This window comes from Sebastes umbrosus, chromosome 22 (genome assembly GCF_015220745.1).
Source record: "Sebastes umbrosus isolate fSebUmb1 chromosome 22, fSebUmb1.pri, whole genome shotgun sequence".
In the NCBI taxonomy this organism is placed as follows: Eukaryota; Metazoa; Chordata; class Actinopteri; order Perciformes; family Sebastidae; genus Sebastes; species Sebastes umbrosus.
In genome coordinates this window covers 7311006-7321042 of record NC_051290.1, presented here as the reverse complement: position 1 = coordinate 7321042, position 10037 = coordinate 7311006, and the positions used below count along the sequence as shown (strand labels likewise).

Here is a 10037-nt window from a genome sequence, read left to right as displayed (position 1 = left end):
AGAAAAAAACAAAACAAAACTGGGCTCCTCCTCCATCTCCTCCCTCCAGTGATTTCCTATAGATAGAAAAGGGCATAAGCCCTGAGCTATAAAACCAGGCTCACGAATTTACGATCTACCTGTACTGCACTTTTGCAACGGTATGTTCAAATGCAGTGTCTTTTAGCTGGATGCGTTTAATTAGCCTGTAAAACTGAGCTGTATTTTAGGTGTAAATCGAAAAACAGCTCGATAAACATTCACACAATTAACTTCTGACAAAGTTGTTTCATGAACTTTGCAGTAAAAAGCATCATGCATAAAATACATAAGGAGATATTTGGACTTATGAGCCAGCAATACCCTTGAAAGTGACGAGCAGAGCATGTTGAGCAGCAATGTCGAACTGAGCATGCGCAAAAAAAGCCTCTGTGAATCAGCAGTGCAGGGTTTATCCAGCAGAGGGCGCTGTTGAACAACAGTGGCACTAGATGAATATACAGCAAATGATTTTGGAGAGGTGCACATAATGGGACCATTCTTCACAATATTGTACACATGCATGAAGGCTAAATTAGTAGTGAGAATATTGCATGCACTTTTGACAAGGTGGATGAGAAAAATATTGAGAAAATGTGCATATAAGATAAGATAAGATATTCCTTTATTAGTCCTGCAGTGGGGAAATTTGCAGTGTACAGCAGCAAAGGGGATAGTGCAGAAAACAAAATGCATCAGCTAACAGTAAAAAAAAAAAAAAAGAGCTAAAGTGTAACAAAATATGAACCATTTAAATAGAAGGAAGTATAAAAATAGGAGCAGTATATACAGTATTGACAATAAACAGACTATTAACAAAATTGCACAATTGGAAAATGATATTGCACAATGAGAATGAATGAATGAATGAATAAAATTCCACCTGAAAATATCAGGTTATTGTCAGTTTTTTGGTGTGTAAGTGGTCTACTGGGAGCAGTGCTGGTTGTGGAGTCTGACAGCTGCAGGAAGGAAGGACCTGCGATAGCGCTCCTTCACACACTTTGGGTGGAGCAGCCTGTCGCTGAAGGAGCTCTCCAGTGCTGATATATATTATATATATATATATATATTAATACAAAAAAGTTTAATATTGCATGTGTATCATCTGGAGATGTTCAATCTGTAGTTATTGTCGTTGTAGGTGACCTTGGTCTGGAAGGTTTGGTTGCCCATCAGGACCCTCACAAAGCCATCAGTTTAGGAGAATATGTCACCCCAGACCTTGCTTCTGAGGGCTGGTGATGTGCCTGGTGGGTCGACGCACACAACCTACAATGGCATGTTTGGCAGAGGAGCGATCTGGTCAGATGTACATTACATACTACATGGGTGTGGATTTATGAGATAAACTAGAACATGTACACAACCTGACAGAAGCCTGTGCAGAGAGGCACAGACATTGCAGGTGCAGATAAGTCCAGCCAATAGATCCACTCTGAGCTGCTGCTGCTTTGCATACTGAGTCCAACAGTCATTACGCTTTACCAGATTATGACGGCAGCACCAATACAAGACGACATATTATGCAGAACATTCACCACATGGATTTTCTTCATTCATAGAGGTGTGTAACAGGACATGTCACACCCCTGAATGACGGGGAAATGACCCCGTTTCGTATTATTTTTATCTACTCCAGCCGTGTGACGATGCATCTGTTTTGCACCTGCGTCCTGTCCTTCTCCCTGCTGATGGCGTCCTCCCTGGTGAGTGCCAGTGTGTCGAACAGCTTCAAAGACTGCAGCCACTTTTTCTACATGCAGGCACCACCTGCGGGGATGAAGGGGGCCAGCCTGAGGAGGGTCTGCCAGAAGTATGCGGACAAGCTGCGCTACGCCACGTTGTATGACAGCAGTCGCCGCCTCGCCCTCTATTCAGCCTACATCTTTAAGAAGACTGATGGGAAGAGGAGGATGGACACACCGTGGATGTATGAACCACAGGTGGAGACTAATGTATTCGGTTTACTTGTCACTTTAGTGTTAAGCCTGAGAGAACTGTCGTACAATCACTGTTTGGATTTCACTGTAGTTGCTTTTGCAGTAAAGATCAGTCAGTATTCTTGTTGTTAAAGATCTCTTTCATTTCTTTTCCCTACAGTTAGTGTCTGATGATGAGAGTGGCAACATGAGAGCACTCCCTCTCACTGAAGACACCCCCCCTCTGATTGAGGACAGCCAGGCCGTGTTGGAGGACTACACAGATGCTGTAGAATACAGACGTGGCCCGCTGAATCCAGACCTGCACCAATCAGAGCCAGATGACAAATCCTCCACATATACTCTGACCAATGTCGTGCCATTAATCACAAACTTCCTGGATGCTTCCTGGAACCCATACTTGGACCTCATCCGCCGCCGCCTCAATAACTTCTGCCACGGGAAGTCTTTCATGGTGACAGGGGTGACCGTTTCTGGGGGGACCCTCCAACGAGGTAACAGGGACCGCCTGGCAATCCCAAAACACTTATGGCTGGCTTACTGCTGCCCGCGGTTTGACCATAACTCTCCGTATGAGGTGAGGTTCATGTTCCCTAGTTATGGGGGCTATGCATTGAATGAGCAGACTGACCACAGTGTGGTGGAAGTCCCTCTGAAGACGCTGGAGAGCTTCCTCAAGAGCCAGTCAGACGTAGACAGTGACCTGACTATTTTCTATAAGGGTTGTGTGTCAGAAAGCACCTTCAGGAAGAAGAGAGACCTGATCAGTGTTTCAGTATGACGATGGGATGCACAGTCATGGATGAAGCCTACCTACTGTATAAACAGGACTAACTCTAATGAACTTTAACAGAAGCAGTGTTAAGTAGTCCTGGCTTTACGTCTTTTGGAATAAATTAAATTGGAAAAACTCACTTTTTCAGTGCTTGTGCACATACATTTGAGTAAGGTGCACCATATTTCACTCGCAAGCCAATCAGAGCAGATTGGGCCTTTTCAGGAGGTGAATACAGGTATATTCAGACAGACAGTAAGAGAAAAATAATGTGTTTTTTGAACATTATAAAGCATGTAAAGATGTTGTAGTAGAAACGCAAAATACAAGTATGAACCTGAAAATGAGCATGATATGTCCCCTTTAAATGGAACAGGTTTAGCTTCAGATTGATGGTCTTTATCAGTGGTAGTATGGGAGAATGGGTGATACAGGTACAGGTGACCAATTAGCACCACCAAAGGAAATAAATGCACATTAAAGGTGCACAAATGCATGAAGTTGGGGGATTTACGAGAGACTGGATGTAAAAATGATTATCAAAATCCAAGCAGCAGAGCCTGAGGTATTCTGACTTTACTGTCAAGTTATCAGCAAAGCACCCAGAACTCTACAGCCTACATTTCCCATCCTGCAACTCTAATTCATGTGTATTTCAAAGAGAAGAAACTCCACATGTAAGCTAAATTAGATTAGACCTTAAGTCTAAGTCCAAGTGTTGGAAATATGTTGGATAAGTTAGGGTTCCTGTTTGTGAATGAATGAATTAAATTCAAAACAGGCGATTTCTAAGAACTTTTACTGTGGATATGTTTTTTTTCTATGTTTGCTAAAGTTGTATATACTGATTTCTGACAATGTTTTAGATCAATAACACATCTGTGAAAAAAAACTTTAATCAAATTATCTATTTTGTTGCATGCATAATATGATACGTGACACAATGTGCACTGATCTCTAGTGTTCCCCACTAAATTATCCGGGTGTCATCCCCTATTTTGTAGTGAAATCATCCTGTATTTGTAATCCTGCCTTTGTTTTCACAAGTAATCTATAAAATCACGTTTCACTAATTAATTTCTTCCAATGTCTTCATAGTTACATTGCAAGATGGACCTTTTGGGGAGGACTCCATCTCAAATGTTTTACCCAAAACTGTTTTATATTACAGCAGGCCATGTGAAGAGAGCCTTTGGACAAGTTAGTGACTGGTAAGAAGAAGTTTATATCCCTCTGTGAACGATTTAACAGCTGCTACATAATGGCTTCACTGTTTGAATAAGATACACTGTTGCAGTTTAGTCAAATACTATGTGGGGCCAGCTAAACCCTGACCAGCACCAGTTCAGCTCAGTGGACAAGACCAAGACCCCTTCATCCTGGATACTGATTTTCAGCAGACTGCTGTATTTGCAAAACACTTGCAACTCAATAACTTCTGCCAAGGCACAGCATATGTAAACTCAAGAATAAGTTGCCCTTGCTGCACTCCAACATAAAATGTCCCTACTGTATATTCTCGTTTAAAGCTGCAGTTGGTAACTTTGAGAAAATATGATAAAAAAAAGTTATGTATTGTGTCACTATATCCTGACAGAAGTGCATGAGACAGATAATCTGTGAAAAAAAAAGCATGTTCCTGTGTGTCCTCCTTTGCTCATAATGGTATTTGCAAGTTACCAACTGCAGCTTTAAATTCCTCTTAAGTAAATCAAATTGTAGACATATTATTTCCCCACACTGTTAATGATCAGATCAGTGTATTCTGTATCTGCTTATTCCAGTGCTCATTGAAAATGAGCAAAATATTCAAATACAAGATTAGGGCATTAAAAAAAAAATTGAAATCAGCATAATGTACATGTATTCTTTGGAAACCCTGTTTGAGGTGTGGTTGACCGCAGGGGTGCGTGGGTTTGAAGAAGTTAAGAGGATTTCTACTGTCTTACCCACCAATGAGAGAAACACCGATGGCTTTGCTATTGGCTGCCTACTGTAACTGTTCCTCTAGCTGTGGGTGGACCTGCTGAGGTGTAAGAAGTGTATTGTTTTGCATATTGAGTCCTGATTACAGAGCGTGAAACCTGTGTTAGCTGTTTTACTGAGCTCCATGGGCAGCTGTAGAGACAATCATTTCTTGCAGCTCACAGACTTGAGTTAAATTTGACAGCTTTCACCAGAGTGACATCTGACTATGGCATTTTGGGCGCAGACTTTCCTGCTTGTCAACCTAGTAACATCAGCGGTAAGAGGGAGAGTGGAAGAAGAGCTGTCTCCAGAATGCAGACAATTCCTCTACATGGAAACACCACCGACCGGGCTGGAGCACCACTCCCTCCGCTTCATTTGTCAACGTTACAACAAGAAGCCACGCTACGTGACGCTGTACGACACCGTGGACCATATACCTGTGTACTCTGCGTACACTTTCAAGCGCTCAGAAGGGGAAAAATGCGTGGATGTCCCGTGGATGTATGAACCGCAGGTAAGGAAACATAGAAGGTTCAGGCAAGTTAACATGAACAATATGCTATAATTTTTCAAAGTCCCCCAAAAAAAGAATGCAGATGTTGTGTAATCATATTCTACCGTCCTATCCTCATCCTCTATTTTGCACTGTCTCTGTCTGTCTGCCCACACAGCTATCTACATCCTCTGATACAGACGAGATGCAGCCCTTCCCACGTGGTTACATGCATATGAATTTCGAAGATGCCCAAGCTGTTCTGGACGATTACATAAACGCCGTCCTTTACGAGCGCGGCACCCTCAACCCAGACGAGCATCAGGACGACCCTGACGACAAGGCCTCCACCTACACTCTCACCAACGTCGTGCCCGTGGTGCCGGACTTCAACAACGGAGTCTGGAACAAACAGGAGCACATCGTCCGCCAACGGCTTAACAACTACTGCCGCGGAACAGCTTACATCGTCACAGGTATCACCACCTCGGGGAACATGATCCGTCGGGAAAACATGAACCGCGTAGCAGTGCCAGTGCACGTTTGGTCCGCTTATTGCTGCGTTGACTACGACCACAACGCACCGTATAATGAGCGCTACAAGTTCCCATCTTTTGCCTACTATGGCCTGAATGAGGAGGAGAACAACGAGGTGGTGGAATTCTCCGTCCAGAAACTGAAGGAGTTCCTCAAGAAGACAACCTTTGTAGACCAGAACTTTCAGATCTTTGTGGGTGACTGTGTCCCACCAGGGTCCAGTAAAAACTAAATAATCAAATATTTAGCTATAAGACAGCCATTTAGGCAACAAAACGACTTAGTTGGGTTTAGGAAAAGATCATGGTTTGGGTTAAAATGACTCAGGATGTGGCGTAACTTAAGACCAGATGTTACGTGACAAATGAAATGTGACTTCTGGTTCCACACGGGGTACAAACACCAGTCTCCTGGGCAAAAGTCCATTGTTTTTGGACCCGCCCATCCACCCTGACCTCCGCCCTATGTGGCGTTTGTCGCTCTTTATACTTCCTGGTTCATGATTACATACAAATTGATTTCGTGGATATATACAAATTACGGTGCATTACTTTTCTTAGGTATAGCTACAAGTATCGGGTATGAGAACAGCCCAATTATTTACACGTGTGCTTTTCCTGCTGTGAAATGTCAGAATGTCTTCTATAGCTTACTGGAGAAGCTCAACATGGAATCTGTAGTAACAATACACACTTAGAGACTGAATTGTGTAACAGCACTCTTACTGGATTTTGAAGCCTTGATTTACAAATAACTGGGCATTAGTCTCCCTGAAAATGTAACAAAAATGTACCTGCTTTGTCTAATTTGAAGTAATAAAACTTTGAAAACTGTAATTAAACTGTCTTTGAGCTTTATTTTGACACATTCAAGAACACATACAATATTGTACAAATTGATTATGATCATTCACAAAAGTACCATTCAATGAAAACAGTAATCCTAATTTTAATTCCCAGTTTAATACTGGCATCACATGGAACTATAAAACCTAAGGAATCCATTGGTACCAACCATGTCATACTAGCTTGTCATGAAGGAGGATAAATAACACTCCAAAGTTGTGCTAAATTTTGGTGAGGAAAAACTGTTATGGCCATTTTCAAAGGGTCCCTTCACCTCTGACCTCCAGATATGTGAATGAAAATGGGTTCTATGGGTACCCACGAGTCTCCCCTTTACAGACATGCCCACTTTATGATAATCACATGCAGTTTGGGGCAAGTCATAGTCAAGTCAGCACACTGACACACTGACAGCTGTTGTTGCCTGTTGGGCTGCAGTTTGTCATGTTATGATTTGAGCATATTTTTGATGTTAAATGCAGTACCTGTGAGGGTTTCTGGACAATATCTGTCATTGTTTTATGTTGGTAATTGATTTCCAATAATAAATATAAACATACATTTGCATAAAAGAGCATATTTGCCCACTTCCATGTTGATAGGAGTATTAAATACTTGACAAATCTCCCTTTAAAGTACATTTTGAACAGAAAAAAATGTGATTAATTTGCAATTAATCGTGATTAACTATGGACAATCCTAGCCCTAATAAATGTGCATGTCTACTTTTTTCCTATTGCCTTACATGAAATAATCACGCAATATATTACAGAATATAACTAAACTTAACTAAACTAAACTAAACGTCACAGAGCTTTTCTTTGGGTCACTGCTGTTGTAGTCCTTATGATGTTTACTACAGACTCTAGATCATCAGTATTCATTCTGGGTGAAGAGGGTGGACTCAGAGGCCAAAGCTGAAACTGACAGCTGCTGTGCATTTGTGTAAAAAAAAACTGTAAAGTTTACTTTTGTCTTTTGTTCCCACTCTGTAGCCCTCTGTCTCAACACAAGAAAAGTAAAAAAACAAAACAAAAGTGAATGCAAAACGTCATTACAACTTGAAGGAAAGGTCTCCCTTTTCATACGAGAGTATCAAGTCATTCCCTCGTGCTGTTCACAGTAATAAAATGCTCTCCATGATTGATAACATTCACTGCTTTTGAATTACTGCTACGACACTCGTGGCACTTTGAATATATGGAAAAGACTTTACAATGGGACACCAGTTTGCTCGAAGTACAGACGAGGCGAGAAGGGAAATGTTGAGAGAGCTGGGACAGAGGCTGTACTTGTAGTGGATTTGTAGTGGTGTGTCACAGGTGGTAAAAGAGACATACGAGCAGACGTAGAGGGAAAGAGAGCTCTCCATGATGATGCCTACACCGGTAAACTGCGCCTTACCCCTGGCGTCTGTCGTGGCCGTGCTGACCTGTGTGCTGCTGCAGGGGGCCCAGGCAGGAGTGGTGGGAGACTTCAACCATGTGGAGCGCTGTAAGGACTCTCTCTTCATGGGCACTCCACCCAGAGGCTACCTCAGCAACTCCTTTACCAAGATCTGCCAGAGATACGAGGACAAACCCCGTTATGTCACCCTGTACGACCCCAACAGACACATCCCCATCTATTCGGCCTACACATTCAAGAAGTCAGACGGGGAGAAGAAGGTGGACTTCCCGTGGATGTTTGAACCCCAGGTGAGCGTCCAAATACTAGTTTACTATAAGTCTGTTTCAATCCAAACCCGATGTAGGTTGTTTGTGCATGTAGATACAGTATACTATCTTATATTTTGCCCTAACATATCCTATATATATTTATTTGTATGCATTTATCATGGATTTCATTATGTCTGAAGACACAGAAAACACATATTTCATATATTTACACCTAAGGAGCCGTTTAGAGAGCTGGGGCAACTATATTACTGTTGCTACTGGCAACAAAGTGAGGTTGAGATAAGCTACTTTATTGGCTATGAATGGTATTTCAATGAGATATCATTGCCTTGACCATTTATGCTCTGGTATATATTTATGTAATTTGTCACTTGCAAATGTGGCAACTTGTCTGAAAGTGGAAAAGTCTCTTAATGATGGGTTATTGTCTCTCTGTAGTTGGCGTCAGAGAAGAGCAGCAGTAACATGGAGCCCTTCCCTCAATCTTCAAACATGCATATGAACTTTGAGGACACCCAGGCAGTCCTGGAGGACTACGCCGACGTGGTTCAGTACGAACGCGGCCAGCTAAACCCCGACGAGCATCAGGCCGACCCTCTGGACAAAGCCTCCACCTACAGCTTGACCAACGTGGTACCCCAGATCAGGGAGTTCAACATGGGTCCCTGGGCGGAACACCAGGACCTCATCCGCAAACGTCTCAACAACTACTGCCGCGGCAAAGCCTTCGTGGTCACTGGGATCACCACCTCCGGGCACACGATCCGTCGCAACAACCTGGACCGGGTGGCCGTGCCGGAGTACGTGTGGTCGGCGTACTGCTGCGTCGAGTTTGACCAAAACGCGCCGTACTTTGTGCGCTACAAGTTCCCCGTGTTTGCGGCGTATGGGCTGAACGATCGCGTCAACAACCACATGGTGGAAGTTCCTCTCAAGAACCTGGAGAAGTTTCTCAAGGGGAGGATGGATGTGGATAAGAACTTCCAGATTTTCTATAGTGACTGTGTGCCAGATAACTGAGATAAAGTGTTCAGATCTCTGTTGTAATTCAAGTTTAAAGTGTTTTAGAATTTGACTTTAACATTGTGGAAAGGTTTGGGGTTCTTGCAGCTCAAAATATACATGGAAATTAAGACGTGTTGTCAAATCATATTATATATTATAAGCAATAAAATAGGGAATTGACTGGAGTTTGTCTCATTCAAGAGGACCTATTATGCTTTTGTGTTTTTCCCCCTTCCTTTAGTGTGTTATATAGTTTTAGTGCATGTAAAAGGTCTGCAAAGTTACAAAGCCCAAAGTCCACCCTAAAAGGGAGTTACTCTCCCAGACAGAAACACTGCTCCTGAACTGCCTGCAACGCCTTGCTTGAAGTCCCGCCTTTAATTCCGTAACGTGGTGATGTCACCAAGTAACACATTTGCATAACAGCTAGTTTGGCATGCCCTTAAACAGAGCGTTTCAGACAGAGAGTGAAAAGAGGTGCTGCAGCACAGCCGGTATGAGAAGAGTAAAGCCTTTTTTGAGAATGAAAGCATGTAAACGTGTTCTAATAGAAAAACAAAATACAAGTATGCACCTGAAAATAAGCATAATATGTCCTCTTTAAGTCCAAATGTCCACATAACAATTATTTTCATTATCATTATCTGCAGATTATATAATTTATTAAATCGCTTGGTCTGTAAAATGTCAATAAAAATAAAATACTTGCAATGCCTAAGGTGAATTAATTTTCTTGTGAATAATATTCACAATATTGATCGTCTATAGTGC

At 42.3% G+C, this 10037-nt stretch overlaps 3 protein-coding genes across 3 annotated transcripts; all 3 read left to right on the top strand.

Annotated features, from left to right (window-relative positions):
* The first annotated feature begins 1670 nt into the window (after nt 1-1670).
* Nucleotides 1671-2861, top strand: si:dkey-85k7.11 (endonuclease domain-containing 1 protein). The gene is made up of 2 exons (XM_037759648.1): nt 1671-1964; nt 2122-2861. The coding sequence occupies exons 1-2, from the start codon at nt 1671-1673 to the stop codon at nt 2740-2742; spliced, it is 915 nt and encodes a 304-aa protein (XP_037615576.1). The 3' UTR covers nt 2743-2861.
* Nucleotides 2862-5035: 2174 nt separating this feature from the next.
* LOC119482148 (endonuclease domain-containing 1 protein-like) lies at nt 5036-6079 on the top strand. Its single transcript, XM_037759569.1, has 2 exons — nt 5036-5221; nt 5379-6079. The coding sequence occupies exons 1-2, from the start codon at nt 5036-5038 to the stop codon at nt 5967-5969; spliced, it is 777 nt and encodes a 258-aa protein (XP_037615497.1). The 3' UTR covers nt 5970-6079.
* Nucleotides 6080-7690: 1611 nt separating this feature from the next.
* si:dkey-85k7.10 (endonuclease domain-containing 1 protein) lies at nt 7691-9377 on the top strand. The gene is made up of 2 exons (XM_037758324.1): nt 7691-8279; nt 8700-9377. Exons 1-2 carry the CDS (start codon nt 7953-7955, stop codon nt 9279-9281), a joined length of 909 nt encoding a protein of 302 aa, XP_037614252.1. The 5' UTR covers nt 7691-7952; the 3' UTR covers nt 9282-9377.
* The last annotated feature ends 660 nt before the right edge of the window (nt 9378-10037 follow it).

What these genes read in the sequence shown, in the direction of transcription:
- si:dkey-85k7.11 (XM_037759648.1), top strand. Translation starts at nt 1,671, where the DNA reads ATGCATCTGTTTTGCACCTGCGTCCTGTCCTTCTCCCTGCTGATGGCG. An exon ending in CGTGGATGTATGAACCACAG is followed by an intron (nt 1,965 to 2,121) that starts GTGGAGACTAAT and finishes TTTTCCCTACAG; the next exon opens with TTAGTGTCTGATGATGAGAG.
- LOC119482148 (XM_037759569.1), top strand. Translation starts at nt 5,036, where the DNA reads ATGGAAACACCACCGACCGGGCTGGAGCACCACTCCCTCCGCTTCATT. An exon ending in CGTGGATGTATGAACCGCAG is followed by an intron (nt 5,222 to 5,378) that starts GTAAGGAAACAT and finishes CTGCCCACACAG; the next exon opens with CTATCTACATCCTCTGATAC.
- si:dkey-85k7.10 (XM_037758324.1), top strand. Translation starts at nt 7,953, where the DNA reads ATGATGATGCCTACACCGGTAAACTGCGCCTTACCCCTGGCGTCTGTC. An exon ending in CGTGGATGTTTGAACCCCAG is followed by an intron (nt 8,280 to 8,699) that starts GTGAGCGTCCAA and finishes GTCTCTCTGTAG; the next exon opens with TTGGCGTCAGAGAAGAGCAG.